Source organism: Pipistrellus kuhlii, unplaced genomic scaffold (assembly GCF_014108245.1).
Source record: "Pipistrellus kuhlii isolate mPipKuh1 unplaced genomic scaffold, mPipKuh1.p scaffold_m20_p_2, whole genome shotgun sequence".
NCBI lineage: Eukaryota > Metazoa > Chordata > Mammalia > Chiroptera > Vespertilionidae > Pipistrellus > Pipistrellus kuhlii.
The window spans coordinates 845,766-873,720 of NW_023425515.1; the positions used below are offsets into that span (position 1 = coordinate 845,766).

General features: G+C 56.1%; 1 protein-coding gene across 2 annotated transcripts; it reads right to left on the reverse strand.

Annotated features, from left to right (window-relative positions):
- Positions 1-9,105: 9,105 nt before the first annotated feature.
- On the reverse strand, positions 9,106-27,491 carry VPS26C (VPS26 endosomal protein sorting factor C). 2 transcript variants are annotated; one of them, XM_045585229.1, is made up of 9 exons: positions 27,335-27,491; positions 18,777-18,920; positions 18,101-18,250; positions 15,536-15,616; positions 15,013-15,087; positions 11,324-11,474; positions 10,659-10,811; positions 10,124-10,227; positions 9,106-10,087 (listed from the first exon to the last, which is right to left on the reverse strand). In XM_045585229.1, the coding sequence occupies exons 1-8, from the start codon at positions 27,389-27,391 to the stop codon at positions 10,145-10,147; spliced, it is 894 nt and encodes a 297-aa protein (XP_045441185.1). In that variant the 5' UTR covers positions 27,392-27,491; the 3' UTR covers positions 9,106-10,087; positions 10,124-10,144. The 2 variants fall into 2 exon arrangements, with proteins under 2 accessions (XP_045441185.1, XP_036299525.1); XM_036443632.2 differs by having other exon boundaries at positions 9,106-10,227.
- Between the last annotated feature and the right edge of the window lie 464 nt (positions 27,492-27,955).

Here is a 27,955-nt window from a genome sequence, read left to right on the forward strand (position 1 = left end):
TGATCGTTTGATTTTTTTCCTTTTAGTGTGTATGTACATTTTGGGGGGATACCCTGTATTTAATATATATAAGACCTTTCCAATTTTCCATTTCTTTTTGAGTCAGTTATGAGAATTTGTGTCTTTCAAGGACTTTTTCCAGTTCATCTTAAGATGTGGAATTTATTGGTATGAAATTATTTCAATATTTTCTCATCCTTTTAATATCTAAAGAGCCTGTGGATGGTTTATTCATGTCTAATATTGGTTATTTGTCTTTTATTCTTCATTAGTAATGCCAGTTTAACACTTTTTCTCATCTTTTCAAAGAACCAGCTTGTGACTTTGTTATTTTTTCTGGTGTTTATTGCTGCTCTTTTCCTAGCTTCTTTGGTTTTGAACAACTGGTTTTGAACTTAACTGTCTTTTCTACTTGCATTTAAATTATAAATTTCCCCCTAAAGTGATCTGTTGCTCAGTTATTGAATTATTGTGATCTACAGGAATGTAATCCCATTGTGACTTGAGAGCGGACTTTGTGTGATCGAATCCTTTCCGATGTGCTGAGCTGGAGGCTGCGGCTGATGAACAGGCTTGGGGAGTCGCCGTCACAGGGGGATGGGCCTCTCGGGGTGAGGGTGCCCCGGAGCTCAGGCCGCTGGACGGAGTGTGCGTGGGAGGCCCAGAGTGAGCATGGAGGCTGGGAGGGGGGCAAGGAGGCGAGAGTGCCAACCAGTGGGAAGGGTGGTGCCATGACCCCTCGCAGGAGGTGTTCTGGAGAGAGATGAAGGTGTTTTTGTTGTTACCATGACTGGGAGTCAGTGGTGACAGCCAGGGGGCTGAGAGACGTGCCGGGAACCAGGAAATTCATGAGGGAGGACTGGCCCCGGCCCCCGAGACTCTCCAAGTCCCGCCAAGCTCAGCCTGAGCATCAGTGCTGCGGGCCCGGTGCAGGCAGCATCGCCTGTAAAACTGTCTAGCAGCCATGTTACAAAGGTAAAAAGAAGCAAGGGAAGTTCTTTGGGTGATGTGTTTTATTTAATTCGGTATTTCCAAAGTATTATTTCAACATACAATCAATATAAACATTCTTAATGAGGTTTATTACTTATTCTTTAATAATCTTCAGACCAGCCTTAGCCTATTTGGCTCCATGAATAGAGTGTTGGCCTGTGGGCTGAAGGGTCCCAGGTTCGATTCCAGTCAAGGGCACAGGCCTGGGTTGTGGGCTCGATTCCCGGCAGAGGATGTGCAAGAGGCAGCCAATCAATGATTCTCATCATTGATGTCTCTCTCTCTCTCTCTCTCTCTCTCTCTCTCTCTCTCTCTCTCTCTCTCTCCTCCCTTGCTCTCTGAAATCAATAAAAGTATATATTTAAAACAAATGTTCCTTATTGAGGAAAAATTCTCTCCTTAAATGCGTACTACTGGCTACCGTATAACTTCCTAACATAAATTAAAAAGTAATTGTCAGTCCAGTCGACAACACCAGAGCAGCCACCTGGCCGTGGCCGTGGCCGTGCCGCTGAGCGGCCGGTGCAGGCGGAGGCCTCGCTTCGCGGCTGTGAGCAGCACGCCTCCCGGGCACTGGTGTGCGTGGGTTCCAGGAACGTGCTGCTGCGCACACGGGGGACTGAGGTCTGACTGCGCTTTGATTTTTCTGGAACTTCACCAGGAGGAGCGCACCGTTTGGGGAAGTGAGGTCGCCCCACAGCACCCCGTTTCCGCGGTCTGAGTCCCAACGCAGCCCACGCCCCGGCCGGCGCCGCCTGCGGCTTCAGGTCCTGGTGACCCTACCTGTGGGGCAGGCTCCACGCCGTTCCCTCCCGGGCCCTCTGGTTTTCCCGCCTCCAAACGCATGACCTTAGCACACGTCACCTTTACTTCCTCCGTGGATTAGAGCTGAGCATTGTGTCGATTTTTTAAAAACCAGAGTGTAGGTAGGTTGAATATGTATACATTTCTTTTTTAATGTATTTCATTGATATTTTTTACAAAGAAGAAGGGAGAGGGATAGAGAGTTAGGAACATCGATGAGAGAGAAACATCGATCAGCTGCCTCCTGCACACTCCCTACTGGGGATGTGGCCGCAACCGAGGTACATGCCCCCGACCGACCGGAGTCGAACCTGAGACCGCTCAGTTCAGAGGCCGGCGCTCTATCCACTGAGCCACACCAGCCAGGGCTGTCTACATGTCTTACCAGGTTACTATAGGAAATATTGAACAGATCCAGCTAGTACTAAACTATTGCTACTCATGAAAATAGTGGCTATAAGTAAGAATATAAAACTGCTTGTGATAAGAAGGAACGTGGGGTCCACAGTAGAGAAGGGCCCTCGCGAGGTTCCGCCCTCCTGCCCGGACGCGATGCAGCCAGAGCTGGTCTCCGCCATGGGGGTGGGGAGGCACAGGAGGCTGCTTTGTCTGAAGGTCACACCGGACGCCCTCCGATGGGAGCAAGCTCAGTGATGCCACCAGATGAGCCTCAGGAGCTGTTCTCGGGAGAGGCTGTCCTGCAGAACGGCCTTGTGAATGCCGCCAGCCAAACACTCACCATGAAGTACCAGCCTCCTTCCGTCCGCTCACCTGGGACCCTCCCTCTTCCTGGTCCCAATCTGCTGACCCATCGGCTATCCCTCCGGGCGGGCGGGCCGTGTGGTCACCGGAATGCGGAGGTTAGACAGTGAGGTCTGTTTGTGCGGGAACGTGCTCTGGGGAAAACATGCTCATGCTTTTACAACTTTCTCAGCGGAGAGACCACCCAGTGACAGCTGGCACAGACGTAGTGATGAGTCCAATCCAGTGGAACTATTGTTGGGGGTTCCAAACACCGTGCAGAAATCCCCAGGCCTTTCACCCTGGCTTCTAGGCGTCTTTTCCCCAAAGGGATCTCACGGCCCCGGAGGGGGTGCCGGCTGCAGCAGGCACCTCGGCCCTGGCACAGTCGGGCACATGCCCTGAGTTGTGGGGTGAGCAGGAGGCAGCTGATCAATGATTCTCTCTCATCGCTGATGTTTCTATCTCCCCCTTTCCCTTCCTCTCTGGAATCAATAAAAATATATATTTGAAAAAACAAATGTGGGTTGAGCTCATTTAGGTTTGAACCTTATTTCCTTTTCTTTCTTTTTAAAAAATATTTCTATTGATTTCAGAGAGGAACAGAGAGAGAGAGAGAGAAGCATTGATGGTGAGAGAGAATCATTGGTCGGCTGCCTCCTGTAAGGCATGCCACACCCTGGGGACGGAGCCCGGATCCTGGGCATGTGTCTTACCCAGGAATCGAACCGTGACGTCCTAGTTCAGAGGTCAACACTCAACCACTGGGCTCCGGCCGCAGGTCAGTGATGTCCTCGTTTCCCCGGCCGCTGCTGCTCCTGCTCGGCAGGCACGGGAGCACCGCTGTGCCAGCCCAGCAGGCGGCGTCTCGGTGGGAGCCGGGGAGCCGTCCGAGGGCAGCATCCTCCGGGGGCGGCTCCACGCTCAGCGCGGGCAGGCCCTCCCGCAGGCCGGCTGCCGGCTCCCGCCCCCGTAATGGAGTGACGTCCGCCGCGGCCAGGAGCGGGGACCGTGCAGGCGCCGCAGGGCTCCCGTGCGGATCAGGGGAGGCTGCCCTGTGGACGCTGCCGTGTCCCACGTGGCTCTCCCGTCCTCACGGGAGCCGGTGCCGCCGGGTGTCAGGAGCCGAGGTGGGGCCGCGTGGCGTCAGCCGTGACGGGGTGTCAGGAGCCGAGGTCGGGCCACGTGGCGTCCGCCGTCGAGGGGGTGTCGGGAGCCGAGGTGGGGCCGCGTGGCGTCAGCCGTCGAGGGGGCGGCTCCCGTCCTCCCCGCCTGCCGGTTCCCACGGCGAAGCCGCTCCTGCCGGGGCTGGTGGGCCTGCTGGAACCACGCGGCCTGGCGCCTCGTTGGTGCTGTTTCTTTGGCCTTTTCTCCCCCGGTGCTTCCATAGCCACGTCTGTACTCAGGGAACAGACCTTTATTGGAGTTCCTCTACACTTTATTAAATCTATTGGCAGGAAACACTTAATTTTATATTATAATTTTCTTTCTTTTTTTTGTTTGCTGTAAATAGTTTTATTTTTTTTAAATATATATATATAATTGATTTTTTTACAGAGAGGGACAGAGAGTTAGAAACACTGATGAGAGAGAAACAACCAGCTGCCTCCTGCACACCCCCCACCGGGGCTGTGCCTGCAACCAAGGTACATGCCCTTGACGGGAATCGAACCTGGAACCTTCTGTCTGCAGGCAGTCGCTCTATCCACTGAGCCACACCGGTTAGGGCGTAAATAGCTTTATTGTTTCCCTTGGGTCCAAGGCTTGGGGGAGGGCCCAGGGGGGTTAGCGGGCTGCCTCCTGGCTGCAGGGAGAGGCCCGGGCAGGGGGGGACCGGGTGGGGCCCATCTCCCTGAGCTTCCCCTGCCCAGCGGGAGGGCTCTGCAGGGAGTCCCGGAGTAGGGGTGGGGCGGGCGGAGCCCAGGCTGCAGGTCCACAGGGGCCTGGCCAGGTCCCCAGGGCCACGCGGCTCCCGAGTGCCACCCCCTCCTCTGGGGCGGCCTCTCCAAGCCCCACTGGGCTAGCATCCTCAAGAGACTTGCGCCTCGGCCAGCTCTGGGGGAAGCGGCCCGCGCCCTCTGGAGCCGCAGGCCGGGACACACACAGACACACACACAGACACACACAGACACAGACACACACAGACACACACACACACAGACACAGAGACACACACAGACACAGACACACAGACACACACACACACAGACACACACAGACACACACAGACACACACACACACAGACACAGAGACACACACAGACACAGACACACAGACACACACACACACAGACACACACAGACACAGACACACACAGACACACACACAGACACACAGACACAGACACACACAGACACAGACACACAGACACACACAGACACACACACAGACACAGACACACACACACAGAGACACACACACAGAGACACAGACACACACAGACACACGCAGACACACACGCAGACACACACAGACACACATGACACACACACACAGAGACACACAGAGACACACAGAGACACAGACACACACACACAGAGACACACACACACAGACACACACACAGACACACACACAGACGCCCAGAGCCAGGCAGGTGTGGAGGCGGCGGGTGCTGCTGGCCAGGCAGTGGGCCTCCCCTTGGGAGAAGGGGGATCATTCTGACGAATCTGGGAGCTCGTGGCTGGTTGCAATCAGGAGTGAAGGTGGTAAGACACGGTGTTGGCTGGTCTCGGGCGGAGGAAATCCAAGATGGTTCCGAAAGCGGTGGTTAGGAGAGACTGAGGCTGGAGGAAGGGGTGTCCTGCATCTGTTCTGTCCGAATACTGCTGGACAGGGACAGAGCGGGGACACCGAGGGCACTCTGCTATAATTCCCATCCGGCTCTGCTCACCCGCATCATCCCAGGGTTACGTATTTCTTTTTGTTTGTACCGTAGTTGTTTGCAATCTTTATTGTTGAGATTATTACAGATGTCCCTCTTCTCCCCCCATGGCCCCCATCCACCCGATCCCACCCAGCCCCAGGCCTTCGCCAGCCTGTTATCCGTGTCCATAGGTAATGCAGACATGCTTAGGAGATCTTTGTTTAATCTCTTCCTGTCCCCACCCCCCACCTCCACCCCCCTCCCTCTGAGAATCATCAGTCTGTTCCATTTCCATGCCTCCGATTCTATTTTATTCACCAGCTTATTCTGTTCATTAGACTTATTCATTTATTTTGATTTTTAGATTCAATTGTTGATAGGTATGTATTTGTTGCCATTTTGTTGTTCATATTTTTTGTCCTTTCCTTCTTCCTCCTCCTTTTTTTAAAAGAATTGATTTCAGAGAGGAAGGGAGAGAGAGAGGGAAACATCAATGATGAGGTGGGTTTGTAAATTAGATGAAGCAGGTTCTTAGGGAATCACCGGGACGGAGCAAACAGAAATGGCTGCCTGTCAGCCCTGCGAGTGGGGAGGTCCCAGAAAGGAACAATTAACCCTGAGACACCTCCCTCTGGGAGAAAGCCACTCCGGAATTCTTGACCTGATGTCAGACAAACCAGTTCCTCCTCATATGTCCGTGTTCCTCAGAGCCTCACGCTGGGGCTGGACACAGAGGAAGTGGGACCTTGTAAGTTCAGTTCATGGTGCCGGCCTTTTAAGAGGAACAGCTGGGTCTCCAGCAGCCTCTGTGTCACTGAGCCCCAATCGCACTGGTTTCTACAGCCCATAGTTCTTACTGCCCTTAGGGATTTCTCTTCCCAGCTCTGGGACCCTGGGCTGGGGGTCCGGTGCAGGGCTGGGACCCCTTGCTCCTCTGGGCTGGCCTCCACAGAGATGATCTCCCTCCCAATTAAGAGAGTGGCACACCTGGGTACTGGACCAGCCAGTTCTGTGCCTCCGTGCCTCCTGCCAGTCTCAGTGTGCTTTCTTCACTTCTCTGGTCGTAGGACTTCCGTTCAGCCGGCTTTCCAGTGGTTCTGTATTTTGGTTGTAATTCTGATGTGGCTGTGGGAGGCAGTGAGTATAGGTGTTTACCTACGGCGCCATCTTCCTGCGTTTTTTCTTCTTCTATTAAAGATCTTTCAATTGAATTAGTCTTTTCAAAGTACCAACTGATGGCCTTATACATTTTCCTATAGCGTTTCTGCTTTCAAATGAATTCCTGCTTTTATCATTCTTTTCTAATTATTTTATTGTTTCATAAAACATTTGAATGTCAAACTCATTAGTTCTCATTCTCTCTGATGTAAAAACATTTAAGGCTATGAATTTGGCTCTGGCTGCAGCATTGGCCATAGTGCAAATCTATTACTGTACGGTGTGCTCGTTTCCACTAAGTTTAAAAGGGCCCATTAATGAAGTTTTGGTTTCCACTTTGATGAATGTTGTATAATTTACAAGTGCTTATATTGTATTCGATTTTCCTTTTGTTATTAATTTCTAATTTTATTGCACTACAAAGGAGTGTGTAGCATTTGGGGCAGTTTCTATTTGTTAAAATTTGAGATTTCTTCTTTGTGGCAAAAATATATAATTGATTGTTGCAAATTTCCTATGAATTAGAAATATGTATTTTTAGTAAAATATAAAGGAACATGGTAGTAAAAAAGGAGGAAAAGCTCATTTCTTAAATGTGGGCTTTTTGATGTATTGAGCTTTGAATTTGGGTTTTCTTAATGCATACTGATGTGGAAACTTAAAAGAATAATTTAAGAATTTATTTTTCTGCTCCTTCCCACTGGGAAGCCTGAGCACACCCTCCTCACAGTGTGTCCACACACAGCGCCGAGGCTGGGCGGCCGGGCCTCCCCTGGCGGCCCCACCGGTGGCTGCCCATCTGCAGACAGAAAGTTCCTCCCGTTCCTGTCACTTCAGACCCAGACGCTGTGGTCTTGAGGCGTTAGTCCTCACCCAAGATGGGAGACGGGGACCCCCGAGAATGGGGTGATGGAAAGGCCATGGGGGTGCCCTGCTCAGCAGCCCTGCTTCTCGAATCACAGGAGGGATCAGGTACAGGCCCCTCAGAGTTGTCAGCGCGTGGCTGCCTTTTCCTCTCATCGATGACGTGCCCCAGGGATCTGACTACGCCGTGTGTGAGCGCTGTGGGATCAGCTTTGCGGCTATAAGCTCGGGGCCTTGAGTTGTGTGAAGCCGCGTTCTCTGAACGCTCACCGCCCAGTCTGACAGCCGGCTCCAGTGGTCGGGGTGCGAGCTTGGGCCTGGAGGCAGACTCCCCTCCAGCTCAGACCCGGGTGCTTTTCCTCTCAGGCGGCTGTGGCGCCTCGTGTCGGAGTTATTATAGTGGAAGGGGCTTCCCTGCGAGCGTCCCCAGGGCGTTCGCGTTGCCCGTTCCTCTCCGCCGGAGTCAGTGAGAGCACAGCCTCCCCTGGAAACAGGTCCTTCGCAGGCTTCCTCCCCCTCCAGAGCCAGGGGGGACGGAGGGCCGTCCGTCCACCCGTTCACCCGGGGGCGGCAGGATGCCACGGCCGGCAGACGGGGACGGGCGGGCCTCGGCTCCCTGCGCTCGGCTGTGAGTGACCCTCAGGATCCCTCGCGCCCTGACACTGCTCCGTGCGGGAACCGGCACTGGACACGGTTTGCCTGAGACGCCTGTGTCTTCAATCACCATGTCATCCCTCATGTCACCCCTCCCAGAAACCTGTCCCACAACCCTGGGCTCAAACACTCCGTGTCCGGACTCACCCGCCTGAGCCGGCGGATCCACAGCGGGGGCCGGACTGGGGGCGGAGGGCGCAGGTGACAGGCCGTGGTGGGGACAGGACAGAGACAGGTCAGCGTGAGGCCCGGAGGAGGCAGGCCTGTTAGATGGCCGCTCCCCGGGACGAGCAGGGAGGTGGGGAACCCTCACCTGTCACAGGACCACACCTAGAGGCGAAGAACAGGAAGTGAAGTCCCTAGCCAGGCGGGCGAGGTCTGGGCAACACAAGGTTTCTGAACCAGAGGGGGAGCAGGAGGGAGGGGGGCCTGTGACCTGCGTCAGCCAGCCATGCTGGCCGGGGGCAGCTCAGGTTCCCAAAGGGCCCGTGACACTCAGGACGTGAGACTCCTCGGGGTGACAGCAGGTTCCGGCCCCAGCTAGCAGACAGCGGGCCTGGGACGGGCTCACAAATCCAGGAGCGGTGCTTCCGTTTTTACGTTTTATTCTGCTTCTCGCTCCGCCGGCTCTGGAGCACAGTGGCTGGGCACTGAGCCCCGTCCTGCTGGAGCTCTGACGGCCAGAATGTGCGAGGACCTTTCCAGAACAGTGCTCTCCTGGCTCCGCCTCCCCTTCCTCCTCCTCTCCTCGGGCCGAACGGGAGAACGTGACAACCCTGAGCCTGAGTGGGGGCCAGCGCCCCGGTGGTCTGTGCAGGACACCCAGCACCCGAGTTCCCCTGGCAATCACAGGGCAGGCGCGGGGCCGAGGGACGTCCAGCCGGAGCCCTGGCCCGGGATGCTGGCCGAGGACATGGCTGTGCTCCTCTGCAGGTAATCACCCCCCAGGACAGCACTTGTATCTGCGTCCATAAGCTGGTTTAGTAAAGGAATTATAGAGCAATACACACCCCAAACCATTTTCCAAAATTCTCATTAGCTGTTTTTTTAATTAAAAGTTGTTTCTACCTTTGAAATTTACCAGAAAGCATAGCCTCTGTTTCTGCCACTGGGAACACGTCAGACAGCTCATGTGACCGTAAAAGGAGGCTGTGCAGTGTCCCCCGGCCGGAGTCGGCTGGTGGCCCTCAGCCACACGTCAGAGGCCGAGGGGGCCCACGGCCGCCAGCCCGAGCCGGTCCCGGTGGAGGACTGGCGGGGAGGCCCGCAGAGCCAGGGCTGACTCCGAGGACCGTGGGTGCTGTGGGCAGAGTGCAGGACGGGGGCGGGGGTGGGAGGGGGCAGCAGTGGGTGTAACAGCTCAGCACGCCCTGAACCAGCGGGGTCTGACTGGCACAGGTCCCGGGCGCAGAGAGGCCGGGTTCCTCGGTCCAGGGCACCGTCCTGGCACTAGCCAGAACGTATGTGGACACGTGTGCCCCTCACGTAAGCTGGCATGGAAGTGCATTCTGGGAATACGGTGGCACAAGATTTTATACCAGGTCCTGAGACTTACTACTTCGGCCACTGTCACCAGCTCCCTCACTCCCAGACAGCAAGGCCACTGTCAAGTTCTCGTGAAAAATGTGGGCGACCACAGGGCCGTGTGGCACACACGCCTGCACCGGCAGTGGAGGCCACTGCAGGCACCACCGGCAAGGAGCCCCCTCCGCCCGTCCCTGCCGGCAGGGCCCTGGGGTGGCAGCCGGGCAGCCGGGACCTGACCCAGCGAAGCTCACACCGTGGCAGACCCGTCCTCGGTCCCTCACGAGCAGCTGGGAGTCGGAGTCCTGGGGAATGACTTGCCAAGAACACGGAGCATCCGATGGCTCTCAAAGGAAAGGCCGGAGCAGGCGCCGCCGGGGGCAGGCGCGCGGAGGACACGAGGAAGGAGGTGACCGGGACCCGGGGGGTCAGGTCCACGCCTGCCCGGATCACTGAGGACCGGCTGCGGCGGCTCCGGCTCCGGCTCCGGCTCCTCCTCCGGCTCCGGCTCCAGCTCCTCCTCCTCCTCTCTCCCTCTGCTACACGCGGCAGAGCTTCAGGGGGAAGTTCTCGGTGATGAGGTGGTCGCCCTGAAGCAGCACCACGACGTTCACCTCGAATTCTGAGAAGACAAAGGTCGGAGGCCCGGGTCCAGTGCGGCCGACACCCCCCTTCGCCCAGCACTCCCCCTGGGGTGACACGCACTCGGTTACGCTGTGTGGAAGGGGTGCAAGTGAGCTCATGGGCTTTCCTGTCTAATGTAAAGCCCAGGGTTCTCTCCGGACTAGACAGCGCACCTCAGGATTTGGGGGAAGTGACATCGACAGGACACAACGGCCCTGGGCGGGTCCCCACGCTCAGAGAATGGGGCACAGAGAGGCTCCGGGCCCTCACACGCCTGTCCCACAAACCGGGCAGTGACGACGGCCCGGGACCGCCATGTTCTGGTCCCCGCCCTGACCTCACGCACAGCGCTGGCCTGGCCCCTTTCCCAGCCCCCGCCGGCCCCCGCCCCGGCCCCCGCCCCCCCGGACTGGGCGGGAGCGCACTCACCCACTTTGAAGTTGGTGGTCTCCAGCGTGGGGCAGGTGAACAGCCGGGGGAAGACCATGTAGATGGGCACCGAGAGGCCCCGGCAGACGTCCCCGTCGGCGATCTGGATGTTCTGGATCTCCGTGGCGTCCCGGGCGTAGCCTTCCGCACAGCCTGGGGGCCCCGTGCGGTCAGAGACCCCCACAGCCATCAGGCGCTGTGAGCACGAGGACCGTGGGGACCACCCCCCTCCCGTGCTCCCCGGGCTCCGGAGGCCTCCCCCCTCCCTCCCGCCGTGCTCCCCGGGCTCCGGAGCCTCCCCCCTCCCGTGCTCCCCGTGCTCCCCAGGCTCCGGAGGCCTCCCTCCCGCCGTGCTCCCCGTGCTCCCCGGGCTCCGGAGGCCTCCCCCCTCCCGCCCTGCTCCCCGGGCTCCGGAGGCCTCCCCCCTCCCGGGCTCCGGAGGCCTCCCTCCCGCCGTGCTCCCCGGGCTCCGGAGGCCTCCCCCCTCCCGTGCTCCCCGGGCTCCGGAGGCCTCCCCCCTCCCTCCCGCCGTGCTCCCCGGGCTCCGGAGGCCTCCCCCCTCCCATGCTCCCCGGGCTCCGGAGGCATCCCTCCCGCCGTGCTCCCCGTGCTCCCCGGGCTCCGGAGGCCTCCCTCCCCCCACCGTGCTCCCCGCGGGGCCTCACCGCAGGTCTCCACGCGCACCAGCTGCAGCTCGATGCTGCGCACAGCGGCCTCCGAGCTCTCCACCACCAGCTCGCCCGTGAGCGGCTGCGTGACGGCGCAGTTGGTGGAGGTGAGGTGCCCGCGGACCAGGAACTTGGGGAGCAGGGCTCTCTGGCAGGAGACGGAGAGAGGGCGTCAGGGCTGGGAGTGACTCCAGTCAATTAGGATAAACAACAACGGAAAACAAAGACGGTAATTCTGATAAAACCCACGGGGACCCTGCTTTACCAAACGGGGAAAAGGGAGACGAGTGTTCATCTGTCAACCTAACTGCCCCCGAATTCCTGCAGACGCAGCCCTGCACCCCCCCCCACCCCCCATCCCAGGCTCCCGTCTCGGCCACCGCACTGCACCGTCAGGCTGAGAGCTCCTCGCGGAGGAAAAGGCGTGTAAAAGCGGCTAAGAAGTATTTAACTCAACTAGTCACGCCAAAAAGTTAAAAAAATAATAATTTAAGCCCGGCTGGTACAGTGTCGACCCAGGAGGTCACAGGTTCGAGTCCTGGTCAGGGCACGTGCCTGGGTTTTGGGCTTGCTCCCCAGTAAGGGGCGTGCAGCTGATTCACTTTCTCTCTCATCAATGTTTCTGTTTCTCTTTAAAAAAAAAAAAAAAAAAGGATCAATAAAAAAATATTTTCACAAAAGAACTCAGGATGTTCTGTGCAATAGTTTTGGCAAGTCCACACATTTTGGAAACGCAGAGAACAGTGTCCGTGCTGGCTGGGAGCCGGGCCTGTGGGCGGAGGCTGGGCCCGGGAGGGATGGCGGGAAGCAGGTGAGGAGGCCCCACTCTGGCCGCGCCTCCCCCTCGGACGGGTCCCGGTCGCTGGAGATAATCCGGAGCTAGACCACCGTCCAGCACAGACTTAACGCGAGCCACACATGCGACCACACACATAACTTAAATGTTCCAGTGGCCACATTCTAAGAAGTGAAGGGACCGGGTAAATCAGCCAGTGTATCAGCATCACGTCCACATACGACGTCTGAAAAGTCCGACGTCACGTTCCCTCTCGGGCTGAGGCCGACTCCCAGTCCTGCCCCAGCGCGTCTCACTCAGGCAGCGGCCACTGTGGCCGGGCCGCCCACTGGGAGCACAGCCTGGGGCTGAGGAGCAGGGAGCCGGGATGAAGTCTTCATTCAGGCCCGCGTCCTAAAAATAACTGAAGTACAAGCAGCTCTTGTTTAGGAAGGTGAGCGCCGGTGCACCACACGGACGCTCCTCGGCAGACGAACAGTGAAAAGCTCTCAGGGTCCGATGGAGGAGCTGCCAGCGGCCCGCCCGGCCCAGCACGGTGAGACCACGCACGCCAAACAGCCCCGCCCGGCAGAGCCACGGCGCCACCGAGGCCCACCAGGCCACCCAGGGCGTTCCTGAGCCTGTGGCTGCCATGACGCCACCAGGTCAGGGGCTGCAGCCTTCAGCGGGCAGAGCACTGGGCCGGGTGCCCAGAGGCGCTGGGCATAGTCAGACCAGAGGCGGGGGCACTGGGCAGGGGCAGCCAGCGGGCTCCCAGGTGATGCCAGAGGTGGGCAGCTGGCCTCAGGCAGCCTCTGCCGCTGGCCCTCGCCCAGGTGGCCTGCAGCTTCCCTGAAGGGACTTCCCACCAAGGAGACGCCCACGGCAGCTGGGCAAGGAAGGGCCAGTGTCCCCAGTTACTGCGGCCCAGGCAGGAGCCCGCCACCCACAGACAAGCCCCCTGCGACCCGACCCTGAAAGAAGCTCCAGGCCAGCCCCCTCCGCCACAGCTCCGAGTGCGTTTGTAACGGGAACAGATTCTCCGGGCCAAGCCAAGGACAGAGCCTAACGAGACCATCCGCCTCAGACCCTCATCTACAAACACAGTCTAGTAACCAAGAACCCAGACACAGGTGAGGAAAACAAGAGCAAGGAAAGGAGGCGCGCACTCTGAGAAAGAACCACCCCAGGGAACAGCGCCCACAGGAGGGGATGAAAGGAAGGGCCCGCGTGGGGGAGGAGCCCCAGGCAGGAAGGAACAGCGGTGAGAGCATTCCACCCGGAGCGCTAATACCCGGACAAGCGATCAGATCAGGGCTTCTGGGATGCGTCCGGGAAATGACATCTGAGACATTCCCAGGACTGAAGGCAGGCTGGCCTCGCCGTGCAGGAGACACTGAATGCCAGATCCAAGCCTGGGCGAGTGCCCTGACATTCCCCAGCACAGGGACGGGCGAGGTTGGGAGTGCGTAGGAGAGGAGGGATAAGGGAGAGGAATCACAGCAGCGCCCACAAACATGAGGACCAGACTGTCACCCGTATCACTGGGCACTAGGAACCCAGGGAACTATTTCAGGGCAAATGATATCAGAGCTGGACTTTTCTACCTAGACTACAATTCAAGTGTGGGAGCAAAGGAAGGGGGTTTCCAGCCACTCAAGGGTTCACGCTCACTCCTCACCCCTTCTGACAGAATGACTCCAGGATGTATTCCAGCTAAACGAGGACCAAGTTGAAAAAAGGAGGAAACACAAGTGAGTAGAATCAATGGCGAGCAATGACCACGGTAAAACTTACTGTGAAGACTGCGGAATGTACGGAAACTTCAGGCCACATGACGAAGCTGTCTGTAGCCAATACCCCTGGGGAAATGAAGCCGCGATAACGGGACTTCGATTTCAGACACAACAAGCAAGGCGGCGTGATGAGAAGAAAACGCAAAAGCGTTACGAGCCTCTGTCAGAGGAGCGGCTTCTCAATGTTATGTACTCAGAACGCCCACGTGTATCTGAACGCTTAAGAGTAGCTACTGGGAAAGGAGAAACAGGATGCCAGAGGAAAAAGGAACAAGCACCACTCAGGACAGAAAGAAACAAACAGCCTTAAAGAATGAGGAAAAGTGGGGCAGCACAGTCTGCCAGAGTCCAGGCAAGGTGGACGGAGTACAATGGGCCGGTTTTCAAACCAAGAAGAATGCTCCGTCGGGCCAGGTGCGGAGGGACAGCACTGGCTGCTTTTATCCCTCACCGCCAATTCCCTCCAGCTGTCACACATTTCCTAGCATGTAGATTCTTCACAAGTAAGACTCAGACCGTTCTAACGGAATGAAGGAAAAGGGGGCTGACGGAACGGCCCTGGGAGCTCTCAGGGAGGGTGAGGTCGTAGAGGGGGCCAGGGCCCATCCCCACCCGCACGGTCCCCGCTCTCTCCTCTGCGGGCCCCTGGGGGTGCGCTCTCCGAAGTGGTGGCCATGGACTTTCTGAAGGCCCCACACGCCCGTCAGCTGTGGCTCTGCGGGAAGAGGCTGGCCTCACTTGGGAGCCCCGCCCCAAGCTTGTCCTCCACCCGACTGACCAACAGGCCCGGGACAGGCTGCGGGGGAGCGGGAAGCACAGCTGTGGCCGTGGAGGAGAAGAGACAGGTGGACACTCGTAGGCGGTGGGCACTGGGCTCAAGGGAAGGGAAGAGTCTAACCAAAGCGCAAAACTAGAAGATGTGAGAAATAATAAACACCTATCCTAAGAAACTTCACAGTATGAGTCTTCTAAGTAGTTTCTGAGTTTAAAGCCAGACTGCTTGGGGTACAGACGATGACCAGGCCTTTCCTCTCGGCAGTCTGCAGGGGCTCAGCTGCTCAGCAGGCACCGCTGGCACCGGGGGCGGACAACGACGACGGACACGACACATGTACCTCTTTGACGTTCTGTAGGGTTTCGGGCGTGATGGTGAAGTCCACGGGGCTCGGAGTCAGCTTCCCCTTCTGAGGCTGCGGCAGGAGGGAAACCACACTCAGGGCTGAGGCCCAAGAGCTCAGCGGGCCAGACTTCCTCCCTCTTTGGAGACAGGAGGGCAGCCTGGTGAGCCCGGAGGAGCTCGGCACCAAGAGGCAGGGTGCGTGGCTCTGAACGCACGAGGGAACGAGGCCGCCGGAGATGTGGGCTGGGGGCAGCGTGCGGCCGGCCAGGGAAGGCCCACCCACACGGCAGCCGCGGGGGACACGGACCCAGGGCCGTGAGCACGACCATGCCACCAGGTGTCACCCCGAGGCCAGCGCTGCCCGTCAGCGAGGCCTGCGTGCTGGGACTCCTCAACGGGCACAACCCCCCAGGTCAGCGCCACGCAGGCCCTGGCACCACCAGGGACGCGGGCGCGGGAAGGACCCCTCGCTGGCGGCTCAGCTGACCCTCCCGGAGCACACGCCGGCCGCCGCTCACCGCCGAGTGCACGATGAACTCGCTGGTCTTGGTCAGGTCCTTCGCCAGCAGCGAGCGCTTCATGTCGCAGCGCAGCGTGTACTGCAGGGACGGGAAGCGAGCGGCGTTAGTGCCATCGTTTCCTCTTAGGCTATTCAAGGACACCAGTCAGGGTTTCAGGAAAACTCAGTCTAACGGAAGTGTATCTGAAATCAGCATGCACAGAGGGTGACTTAATGCTCAGAATAAAGGCGTTTCTATATTTAAGAACACACGGTAAGGTTACTCCTCAGCCGATTCCCACAGCCGCCCTGTGGTTGGAGCTGCGGACCGGGGTGCAGGGTCCCGCCCGCAGCACAGAGCGAGGGTGAGGAGGAGCAGGCACTGAGCAGAGGCGGTGGTACCTGCAAGGGCAGACGGGGGGGGGGGGGGCCCCCGCAAGGGGAGACCTGCCTGGATCTGACCTGGGAGTGCTAGTTCTGTGGTCCACATCTCTGTTTTGACTGAGTCAGCTCGAATTGGATTTCTATAACTTGCAAATAAAAGGGTGTGACTAGCAGGCCCTAACTTTCGGTCACAATGTTTTTTAAGCGTGAAAGCAGTAATTAGCATACAAGGCAGCTGGTGGTAAGTCAGGAAGGGCTGGGCAAAGGGGGGAGGAGGGAAATGCTGATGCTTCGTACGGGAACGGGAACGGGGTTACACGCAGACTACCATCTCAGTTCTAACAGCACAGGGTAAGGACTGTTAGGGCAAGGGCAGGCACAGTAACTCACTCAGTCATTCAGTGACCATCTGCACTGAGCGGCCAGATAGCTATGATCTCTGAACGCATAATACTCTGGCCACTCAGTGCACGAATTCATGCACTGGGCCTAGAGCACTCCATGCCAGTTAACCCTAGGAGAGGCCGTGAAGACTGTACTGCACGGGGGTTCCCGGGGTGGGCTCTGAAGTCATACCTGCCGGTGGCAGGAGCCCACGCTCCGAGTCCTGACGCAGTTCTGTAACTGGAGCTCAGACTTGTCTGCAAAGCCCTGCCTCCCCGCTCATCGTGATCTCTCCCCATCGCGATCTCTCCCCATCGCTGCGGTGTGATCGGGGCATGGGGGCAGGAGGTCGGCCTGGGCAGGCTGGAGCAGGCACCAAAAGGAGGTGCAGGTCCCATCTTTTCCGACCATCAGTGAACACAACATCGACAGGCGTGAAGCAAGAAGACACGCACCCACAGACGCCTACAAAGGCACTTTTAACTGTAAACAGGGTGACTGGCCGGGGAATGGTCTCTACCGAGACCAAGTTATCGGCTAAAACTTTATTATGAAATAAAAAAGTTCCTAGCTTCACCCTTTTGCACATAAACAACAAGTGTCTCCTCTCATTTAGCGGGGGTGGGGGTGGGGGCAGCAGGACTGACATCAGAAAAGTACCTTTCTTTAAAAAAAGTACCCTTCCTGCCACTGACCGAAGGGAAGTCCCCCCCCCCCACAGTCATGCCTCCAAACTCGGAGACAATGGCAACTGTGAGAGACACCCAGAAGCCCAGGGGCGGACAGGAAGTCATAAACTCACTTCCCCTCGTGGACAAGGTTTGTTCAGTGGAGAATCAGCCTCTGCTAACGCAACGGCCTCCGGTGCTGAACAAAGAGGTGCTTGTGCGGAGGAGCAGACAGGCTGGCGGGCCGGGAGGAGGCCTATCCATTACCCAGTGAACGCGCCCTCACAGCGCGGCTGCAGGGCGGGCACCAGGGCGCTGGGAAGTGCGGCCCGGGCCCTCCGGCTCCCCGGACACAGTGGTCACAGGAAGCGGGGCCCGGGAGGCGAGGCGCGGAGCTGGGCACACTCGGGGTCCCGCAGGAGTCAGGCTGCACTCCGGCCACCCCCGTTCTCGGGGCAGCAGCCCAGCAGGGGGCAGTGAGGCTGCACTCCGGCCACCCCCGTTCTCGGGGCAGCAGCCCAGCGGGGGCGGTCAGGCTGCACTCCGGCCACCCCCGTTCTCGGGGCAGCAGCCCAGCGGGGGCGGTCAGGCTGCACTCCGGCCACCCCCGTTCTCGGGGCAGCAGCCCAGCGGGGGCGGTCAGGCTGCACTCCGGCCCCCCCGTTCTCGGGGCAGCAGCCCAGCGGGGGCGGTCAGGCTGCACTCCGGCCACCCCCGTTCTCGGGGCAGCAGCCCAGCGGGGGCGGTCAGGCTGCACTCCGGCCCCCCCCCCCGTTCTCGGGGCAGCAGCCCAGCGGGGGCGGTCAGGCTGCACTCCGGCCACCCCCGTTCTCGGGGCAGCAGCCCAGCGGGGGCGGTCAGGCTGCACTCCGGCCACCCCCGTTCTCGGGGCAGCAGCCCAGCGGGGGCGGTCAGGCTGCACTCCGGCCCCCCCCGTTCTCGGGGCAGCAGCCCAGCGGGGGCGGTCAGGCTGCACTCCGGCCACCCCCGTTCTCGGGGCAGCAGCCCAGCGGGGGCGGTCAGGCTGCACTCCGGCCACCCCCGTTCTCAGGGCAGCAGCCCAGCGGGGGCAGTCAGGCTGCACTCCGGCCACCCCCGTTCTCGGGGCAGCAGCCCAGCGGGGGCGGTCAGGCTGCCGCGGGGCGCACCTGGATGTTGACGAACACTCCGTGGTAGGTCTCGAACAGCACCTTGTTGCCCTTCACGAGCAGCGGGAACTCAAAGGGGACCTCGGTCCGGCCGCCGGGGAACTTGCCGGGCTTCACCATCTCGATGGTGCTGTTGATGATCTGGATGGGCTGCGGAGAGAAGCTCAGTCCGCCGCTGGGCCTGCTCAGCCCCAGGCTCCGTTCTCCTCACCGAGAGGCAGGCCCGGCCTGGCTGACACCCGAGAGCTGACGTAGAAAACATGGCGGCCCTGCGGGGCTGCGGTTAGAGCCCCTTTCCTCTCCCCTCAGGCCCCCTATGTGAAAGCCAGTATGTCCTCAGGGAGAGGAAACTATAACTACAGAAAGAGGGCACATTCCGGAATCCGGGATCCACCCGAAAGGGTGGCCACTGCCCTCCCGCACGGCAGGCAGGTCCAGTCGCCATGTGCCCGGGCCAGGGCGGGCGCACCAGAGGGGGCGCGGGCAGGACCACGCACACCGCCAGGAGCGCTGGCCTTGTCCCGCCGCTCAGCCCGTACGGCTCTCGGCTTCTATCCAGCGGGAACGAAGCCAGCGGCTCCCAATCTCAGGATGACTGTCACCACAGCCCGCAGAACACAGACAAGTGAACACGCCACACCCAGGAGCACTGCACCCGCCGGGCACCGGGGCCTACCTTCACGGAGTTGTAGAAGGCTTCGAACACGCCCACGCTCTTGGCGCTGAGCTGCAGGTTCACGGCGCCTTCCACGGTCAGGAACAGGCCCTGGTGCTGCACGGGGTCCTTCCCGCTGACCACCACCACGCCCGAGAGCATCTCCTGGGAAGAGAGGCAGCTGCCCGTCAAACGAGGTCCCTTCGGCCACCTTGTTCGTTAGCAAAGCGAGCCTCTCTCCCCATCAGTTTGTTCCAAGGCGCAGACATTCACCAAGCACTGACAGTCACCAAGATTGGACGCCAGGGGGCCAGGGGAGAAGGCGGGTCGGGCGAGGGGGGGTACTGCTAATTACAGGCCAGGCTGGGCACAGCCCACCCACCCAGGTTTCCAGCAGAGAGCCCCGACAAAGCCTGCATTCAGAGGGCAGGGAAGGGCCGGGCGCATGGCAGAGCCCCCTCCCCCATGTGAATGAATGCGATAAAATAGACCCTTGTCTCAGGGTCTCTCGGTGCTGACGACAGTGACGGCGCATTCCCCGTGCAGGAGCCACTGAACTCCGCGCCAGCCCCGTGGCCTGGCCTCCCTGGCGGCACAGTGGCAGGCATCTTCCCCAGCTTCCTGTCCCCACGTCCGTCCGCTGGCCGAAGGTCAAGGCCAAAGCCCTGGTTCACACACCATCCCACAGCACCTCCGCTTATCGGAAGATGACTTCCAAGTGAGATAACACGGACATTCACTTCGCTCTCTCAATCGGGCGGTTTCTTTCTGTCCAGGAACCTCACCGTGTCAACTGCTCCGGGTGAGGTGGGGGGTGTGAAGAGGAAAAGGAATGAGGAGATTAGACAGCATCACCCAGCACAGAGATTCTACAATAAACACAAAACAATGCGCTTCTTCAATGACCTTCAGAAGTGTAGTGGGACTGCTGCCAAACCATAACATGATAGGAAGTTGACAACAAAACTAGAAAAAAAGAAAAGAAAAACAGGAAGAATGACCTGTAGTTCAAAGCATTGGTGTTTAAATCTGTCTGCCTTCCATTTCCTCTCGTCACTCGAGAAGCTTTCACCAGGCCCTCTCCTCAGCGGAACTCTGGCCGCAGCCTCAGTGCTAAAGGTGCTGGGCACTGTGTCTCCCACTCCCACCTCACAGCCCTGAAGTCAGCGAAAACAGACACTAGCGTCTCCATATTAAGCAGAATTGAAGGAGTAGAGCTCTTAATGTAAAAAGCTCATGAGCAAATTTAAGTGAAAATTCCTCTGAAATGGCTTTTAAATTCAATTAAAATTAATTCTGTTAAGTTTTGTTTAACCCAAATCGAACAAAGGCAACTTTCAAAAATTTAAATCCACCAGTATGTTTTTTTAAAGCACACTTCAGCCCTCGCCGGTTTGGCTCAGTGGATAGAGCATAGGCCTGCAGACTGAAGGGCCCCAGGTTCGATTCCAGCTGAGGGCACATGCCTGGGTTGTAGGCTGGATCCCGGGTGGGGGCTGGGGGGGCGTACAGGGGGCACCCGATGGATGATTCTCTCTCATCATTGATGTTTCTTTCTAACCCTCTCCCTTTCTGAAATCAATAAAAATATATTTAAATAAAACAACACACACTTCACTGGTATGTCCCAGAAATAAAATGAGGCAGAGTAATTTCACAAACATTATCAATTAAACAACACAGAGGCCGTGAGGAAGGTTCTGCTCCTGCTTAGTCAGGATGTGCTCAGGGAGCCTCCGGGAGGGGCTGACTGCCGTGGGCTGGCACTGATAGCCAGGCGCCAGGAGAACTCCCGTCCGTGCTGCACACGGGCACGGCAGGGAAGTACTGGGAGCAGGCAGGCAAGTACTTCGTGACCAAGGGCCTCTCTTGTCATTCTCTGATTTTAATTACGAAAGAATAGAGTGGAGAGAATACAACATTTAAAAAAATTTGTAGATAAATTAGATACTCTAACAATATACAGGTCTAGTCAACTCTGACCGGCAAAAGGAAGATACAGAATTTGTCCAAGAACAGCCCAATGAGCCAAGAATTTTAGAAACAGAAGAGATTTCAACAAGACTCACAGTAAAATGAGAAAACAATCTTTCTCTCTCTCTTTTTTTTTATAATATATTTTATTGATTTTTTACAGAGAGGAAGGGAGAGAGATAGAGAGCTAGAAACGTCGATGAGAGAGAAACATCGACCAGCTGCCTCCTGCACACCCCCTACCGGGGATGTGCCCGCAACCAATGTACATGCCCCTGACCGGAATCGAACCCAGGACCTTTCAGTCCGCAGACCGACGCTCTACCATTGAGCCAAACTGGCTTCGGCATCTTTTTCTATTTTTAACTGAGCTGTAATTGATAGGTGACACTGTGTTAGCATTAGGTATACCAGGCAGTTCTTGATTAATCCTGGCAAAGGAGGACAGAATGAACGTGGATATTAAATGAGAGTGAATATAAATCAAGGGGAACTTCCCCGCAGACTTGTGTCCAGACTCTTGGCAAGGAGCAAGCAGTGCCCATTCCTCCCCCAACACAGCAAGTGGAGGTTCCTCACCCGAAGCCATGGCTTCAGAGAGGCCACTCAGACTTCAGGTTGGCAATGAACCCAGAAACGAGTGCAGAGCCATGGGCATGCGTGCTACGCTTTAGGAAGAAGAGTCTTAGCGTTTGGCCTCCCAATCGAGGCGGCCTCTGACCTGGGAAAGACCGAGAGACACGGAGCAGAGACGCAGGCCCACCACGTGCGCACACTGACCAGGGAACGGAGCCCAGCGCTGTGCCTGCACACCTGGCCCTGAGCGCCGTGGCCGGAGCGCCGGCCCGAGGGCCAGCCAGCGGCCCGGGTCCCACTCGCTCTGTGGGACCTCCGAGGGGCGAGGCGTCCAGGCAGCCACACCACACGGCGCTTCTGCAAATCAATGCAAGTCTTTGTCCCGGAGGAGCCGCGTCTAGAGAAAGGTCCCGACAGCGCCTTCAACCACAGACCAAGGACGAGGCTCAGAGGCGACTGCCGCCGCCTGCCTTCCGTGCTGGCTTCCAGGCAGAAACCACGGCCCTGGGGGCGGGAGGGAGCCATTCTCTCCCTGTGTCTTCTCTAAACGGAGAGGCCACTGCCAACCACACAACGTCCTCCTTTCTTGTTCTGGGGAGTGAGATACCAAACCCGTAATTACACTGCGGGTTTGAAGATGTTGGCATCAACTCACATCCCCCCGCTTCCCTGGAAATTATCCAACAGAATAAGAAACAAAACCGCAAACTCCATTTTTGGCGAAGGGAAAACCCAGCTAGATACCATGAAAGAGGTGGAGGAGCTGCAGGAAGAGCGAAGATGGGGGTACACGTGCAGGAAGAAGCCAGAACAAGGCCGTGGCTGTAGGAACAGCTTCTGAAAGGTGAGGGCTCGCTGGAAAGGCGGTCAGGTTTTAAGGAGCAGAGGCGGACCTCAATGAAGAATCCTACAAATGTGCCCCAAGCAGGAAGCAGACCTCTGTCTCAGCAGAGGGAGGCACTGAGGGCTCCCCCGTTGCTATCTCAGAGGCGGAAGAAAAGCAGAGGCAGCCAAAGCCGGTTTGGCTCAGTGGTAGAGCTTCGGTCTGCGGGCTGAAGGGTCCCAGGTTCGATTCCGGCCAAGGGCATGTACGTTGGTTGCGGGCACATCCTCGGTAGGGGGTGTACAGGAGGCAGCTGGTCGATGTTTCTCTCTCATCGATGTTTCTGGCTCTCTATCTCTCTCCCTTCCTCTCTGTAAAAAAATCAATAAAATATATTTAAAAAAAGAAAAGAAAAGCAGAGGCAGATCGGACAAGGTCACTTAGAAAACCTCAGTGTTTATACATTCATCTCCTACAAGAAGGTGACATTAAAAGTGCCGGCAGAGCCCTGGATGGATAGCTCATCTGGTTACAGTGTCGAATGCAGATGCCAAGGTTTCGGATCGGATCCCTAGTCAGGGCATCAGGGCAGATACAAGAACCAACCAATGAATGCATACGGAAGTGGAACAACAAATCAATGCCCCCTCTCTCGCTCTTTCTCTAAAATCAATAAGAAACATATATTTTAAAAATTGAAACTCATGATTTTGAACCTAGTGAATTGGTTAACTATTAACACAATAAATCAATCTTTACAGAATGAGTGCCCTCTAGTCTTAAACATACAAAATTCTAAGCCCCTTAAAATTTGGTAAGTTGCCCGGCTGACGTGGCTCAGTGGATGAGCGTGGGCCTGTGAACCAGGTCACGGTTCGATCCCCAATCAGGGCACATGCCCGGGGCTGTAGGCAGTTGTGGGCTAAATCCTCAGTGTGGGATGTGCAGGAGGCAGTGGATCAACGATTCTCTCATCACTGATGTTTCTAGCTCTCTCTTCCTCTCTGAAATCAATAAAAAATATATTTTTTTAAAAAAATTTGGTAACTATGGGCATAGTGTCTTCCTCGGAAGAGATGTCAAAATTGCATGTTTATGTCTTTCACAACCACGATACTGACAGCGCCGCTTTCATGAGTATGTGTGCCAGGATAAAAGAATGTTAAACATTCTGGATTTATAAAAACAAATGGCGTGTGTGTACATTACGGGAGGATTTACTGCAGGGCTCTCCTCACGGATACTCCTCTGGCGGCCGCCCTGGAATAACATAACCCACAGCGTCTGAGCCAAACGCTGGCCAAGGACACATCCACTGGCCAAGCGAAGGCACCGCCGCTCAAACCACTCGGCTTCAGGGCCAACAATGCGGTCACCTATCTTTTCGCCTCGGTCACTGGCCCTCCTCCCTCCAAACCCACCAGGAGGGGACATCCGAACACCGGCACAGCGTCTGCTAAGCTCTCACTGGGCCATGTGCGGCGTGCATACCGAATGAACGAACACCGGGCAGACGGGCCATGCTGGGTGTGAAAAGACGTCGTAGAAAAGCTTAATGGCACCTCTGCCACCTACCACTGGAGTGAGAACCTATAAAAAACGTCTCTTTACCCGAAACCGGTGTGGCTCAGAGGACAGAGCGTCGGCCTGCGGACTGAAAGGTCCTGGGTTCGATTCCTGTCAAGGGTATGTACCTTGGTTGTGGGCACATCCCCAGTGGGGGGTGTGCAGGAGGCAGCTGATCGATGTTTCTCTCTCATCGATGTTTCTAACTCTATTCTTCTCTCTTCCTCTCTGTGAAAAGTCAATTAAAAAAAAAAATATATATATATATATATATATTTTTTTTAATGTCTCTTTAAAAGACTTACCTTTCGCCCTGACTGGTTTGACTCAGTGGATAGAGCGTTGGCCTGTGGACTCAAGGGCCCCAGGTTCGATTCCGACTCAAGGGCATGTATGTACCTTGGTTGCATCCACATCCCCAGTAGGGGGCGTGCAGGACGCAGCTGATCGATGTTTCTCTCATTGATGTTTCTAACTCTCTATCCCTTTCCCTTCCTCTCTATAAAGTATCTATAAAATATATTTTATTTATTTAATTTTTATTTTAAAAAATATATATTTTATTGATTTTGATCAGCTGCCTCTTGCACACCCCCCACTGGGGATGTGCCCGCAACCAAGGTACATGCCCTTGACCGGAATCGAACCTGGGACCTTTCAGTCCCCAAACCGACGCTCTATCCACTGAGCCAAACGGGTCTCGGCTCAATAAAATATATTTTAAAAGAAAGAGTTAACTTTCAATATTGACATACACTATTGTATTCATTTCGGGTGTACAACATTGCGACTAGACATTTCCATACCTTACAAAGTGATCGCCCTGGCACCATACGTAGGTATTACAGTATTATTGACTATATTCCCTGTGCTGAACTTGGCATCCCTGTGACTATAACTGGCAATTTGTGCTCCACAATAAATGTTTTAAAACACTATCTCATTTAATCCTCACAACAAACCCTCCGCGTGGGCATCCTCTCCATCCCACAGATGAGAATCAGGACCAGAGAAGGCAGAGTTCTGCCCTTCAGAAGAAAAGGACACGATTTCAAGTATTTGTTCCTCTCGGTGCTCTTGCTTATCCCTGAATTCTGAGCCTCGGCCTTTCCAGCCATCACCTGGGGGGACGCCGCCTCCTCAGGGGCTGTGAGGAGGAAGCACTGTGAGCTGGAAAGGGCTATGCTAGTTTATGTCACTATAAACAATGTTAAGTCCTCTCATTGGGAAATCACAAACTGAGCTGGAAATACGGAATCAGGGAATTTCTATCACATTCTTGATTGCATCATACCATCTGTAAGGCCTTCTTTAAAATGTATTTAGTGTAAATGCATTAGTGTCAAATGCTTTAAGTGCAAAAGTGACTGAAGATTAAGAAACACTGCCATAACCCAGTAACTGCAGACTCCGGTCCTGGTAATGGCACCAAAGAATGTGCACTCGATGGGCACGGCTGACACACCTTCACCACCTCCCCCACGAGTGGCCCTCTGAGTCAGACTTTCGGCTGGGTCAACTTCATGGTTCCATTTCTTGCATCTTTTCTAAATGTGCTTTTTATTACTTGTACAATATTTTATTATCATTATTTTAGAATATACTTTTGTTGATTTTAGAGGAGAATAGAGAGGAACCATTTATGGCTGATCCATTTAAAATTTAGTAATTGTGGCACCTGACCTTATATACTTCAATATTCTCCTACATAACCAAAATATGTATGTCACATTCAGGAAATTTAATACCAACATAAAACTATTAATAGTCCAAATTTAAATTTATTTATCAAAAATTATGCCTTGTGCCGAAACCGGTTTGGCTCAGTGGATAGAGCGTCGGCCTGTGGACTGAAAGGTCCCAGGTTTGATTCCGGTCAAGGGCATGTATTATACATTGGTTGCAGGCACATCCCCAGTGGGGGGGTATGCAGGAGGCAGCTGATCGATGATTCTCCCTCATCGATGTTTCTAACTCTCATTCCCTCTCTCTTCCTCTCTGTACAAAATCAATAAAATATATATATTTTTAAAATTATGCCTTGTATTTGGTTGTCATATCCATTTAGTCTCTTAATCTAGGAAAATTTTTTTCATGACACTGACATTTAAAAAAATATATATTTTTATTGATTTCAGAGAGGGAGAGGGAGAGAGATATAGAAACATCAATGATGAGAGAATCATGGATGGGCTGCCTCCTGCACATCCCCCACTGGGGACTGAGCCCGCAACCCGGGCCTGTGCCCAGATCAGGGGCCAAACGGTAACCACCTGGTTCATGTGTTGATACTCAATCATGGAGCCACAACGGCCAGGCAAGATGACGACATTTTTGAAGAATCCAGACCAGTTACTTCATAGAATATCCCTAATTCTGGATGTGCTGGTTGTTTCCTTAGGAACTGATGCAGGTTCTTTTTGGCAGGAATACTGCAGAGGTGAGTGAACCTTGTTATAGCCGAATGTATGCCAGTCTCACTAGTGGAGACAGTAAGGTGTGGTGGTCACGGTTGGGCTTGATTAGGGAGATGCCTACCAGATCCTTTCATTGTAAACGTGTTTTCCTTTGTAATTCAGATGACTATTAGAGTCGTGTAAATATCAAGTGTTCCACTACCTCTGCACCCAAAGCTTTTAGCATCCACTCATGATCTTTGCCTGGTATTTTATCCTACCTTTTTAAAAAAAATATATATTTTATTGATTTTTTTTTACAGAGAGGAAGGGAGAAAGACAGAGAGCTAGAAAAGTAAAGAGAGAAACATGAATCAGCTGCCTCTTGCACACCCCCCCACCGGGGATGTGCCCGCAACCAATGTACATGCCCTTGACCGGAATCGAACCTGGGACCTTTTAGTCCGCAGACCGAGGCTCTACCACTGAGCCAAACCGGTTTCGGCTATCCTAGCCCTTTTAAGACCGCGCTGCATTCATGTGACTGATCGCTACTCTCAATTTTATCCCAGAGTGAGAGCAACTGGGATTTCGACCCTGGCTGCACAATGGAATCGCTGGTATCGCTGGGGAAGGACCTGGACAATCACATTTTAAAAAAAACACCAAAAAACTCAGGTGATGGATCCTGATGAAAAGTGAGGGTTGGTGATCCCTGGGGTAGAGGAACCTTGCAACAGTTTCATTTTGCAAATAGAAAACTGAGGCCCGAGGAGGTTAAGCGGCCAGTGGCACAGAACTCAATGGCACAGTTAAGATTTTTTTTGCTTGCATTTTAATATGCCATTCTTTCTGTATGCTATTCCAAGAACAAAACCAGAGAAATGAGTAACTTTTGTATAGTGTCAGAGCTGACCACAGCCGGAAGTGCATACTTCTGTTTCCAGGGTGAATTCGGCCTTTCTTCATTAGATCTCTGCAGAGGAGCGAGGTCTCCGTGCTGCCCGCGACAGCCCACGCCGGCCGAGGCGGAGCCGGAGGTCCACGGAGCGCAGCGAGGAGCACCGCAGCCCGGCGCCGGCCCCTCGGCCCGCACGCCCCCCGCCCCGGCGGCCACGCTTCCGGGGGCGGGGGCCCTCGGCGGGCAGCCAGCGGCGCGGCGCGCCCCGCCCCGCCCAGGAACCCCCCGAGGCGCGTGGAATCCTGGAAATGACAGAGCCTGCAGGCCCGCCCACCCCACTTACCCCGGCGTGATAGACCTTGTTCGCTCTCTTAATCTTAATGTCCAGGGAGGTCCCCATCCCGAAATCGCCGCGGCAGGCGCCACTTCCGGCCACACGTGACCCGAGGAGAAGCCGGGAGGACCCGCCCCGCCCGCACGGGCCCCACCCCTTTCTTGTCTCCCTCGGCAGTTGCGTCACGTGACCTCGCGCCGGATGCCGGACGATTTCCCCGCCTTCCTCCTTCCGGCGCAGGGGCGTGCTGAGGCGGGGGACGATCACTCTTCGTCACGCCCCCGCCGGGCGTGAGGGGCGGGACTAAAGCAGCCCCGCCCCTTCCTGAAAACCAGTCATAACGCCGGAAATGCCCTCCTTCTCGCCCGCTTACTACAAGGTTGGAGGAGGGCTCTCCCGGCGTGCGCCGCGTTGGGGGCGGTGCCGGAGACGCGTCGCGGGAACGGCCCGCGCCTGGGAGCCGCGGCTCCCGTCATGCCGTGCGCGCAGAGCCGCCGCACCAGTGAGTTGGCTGGAAGGCACGTTGGCGGGTTGGTGCGTTCCCTCCCTGTCTTCTCCCCTCGCCCTCTCCACCCCCCACGGTCTCCCGGGGGTTCGGAGGGCCCGCGGCCTCGCACTCAGGACTGTGAA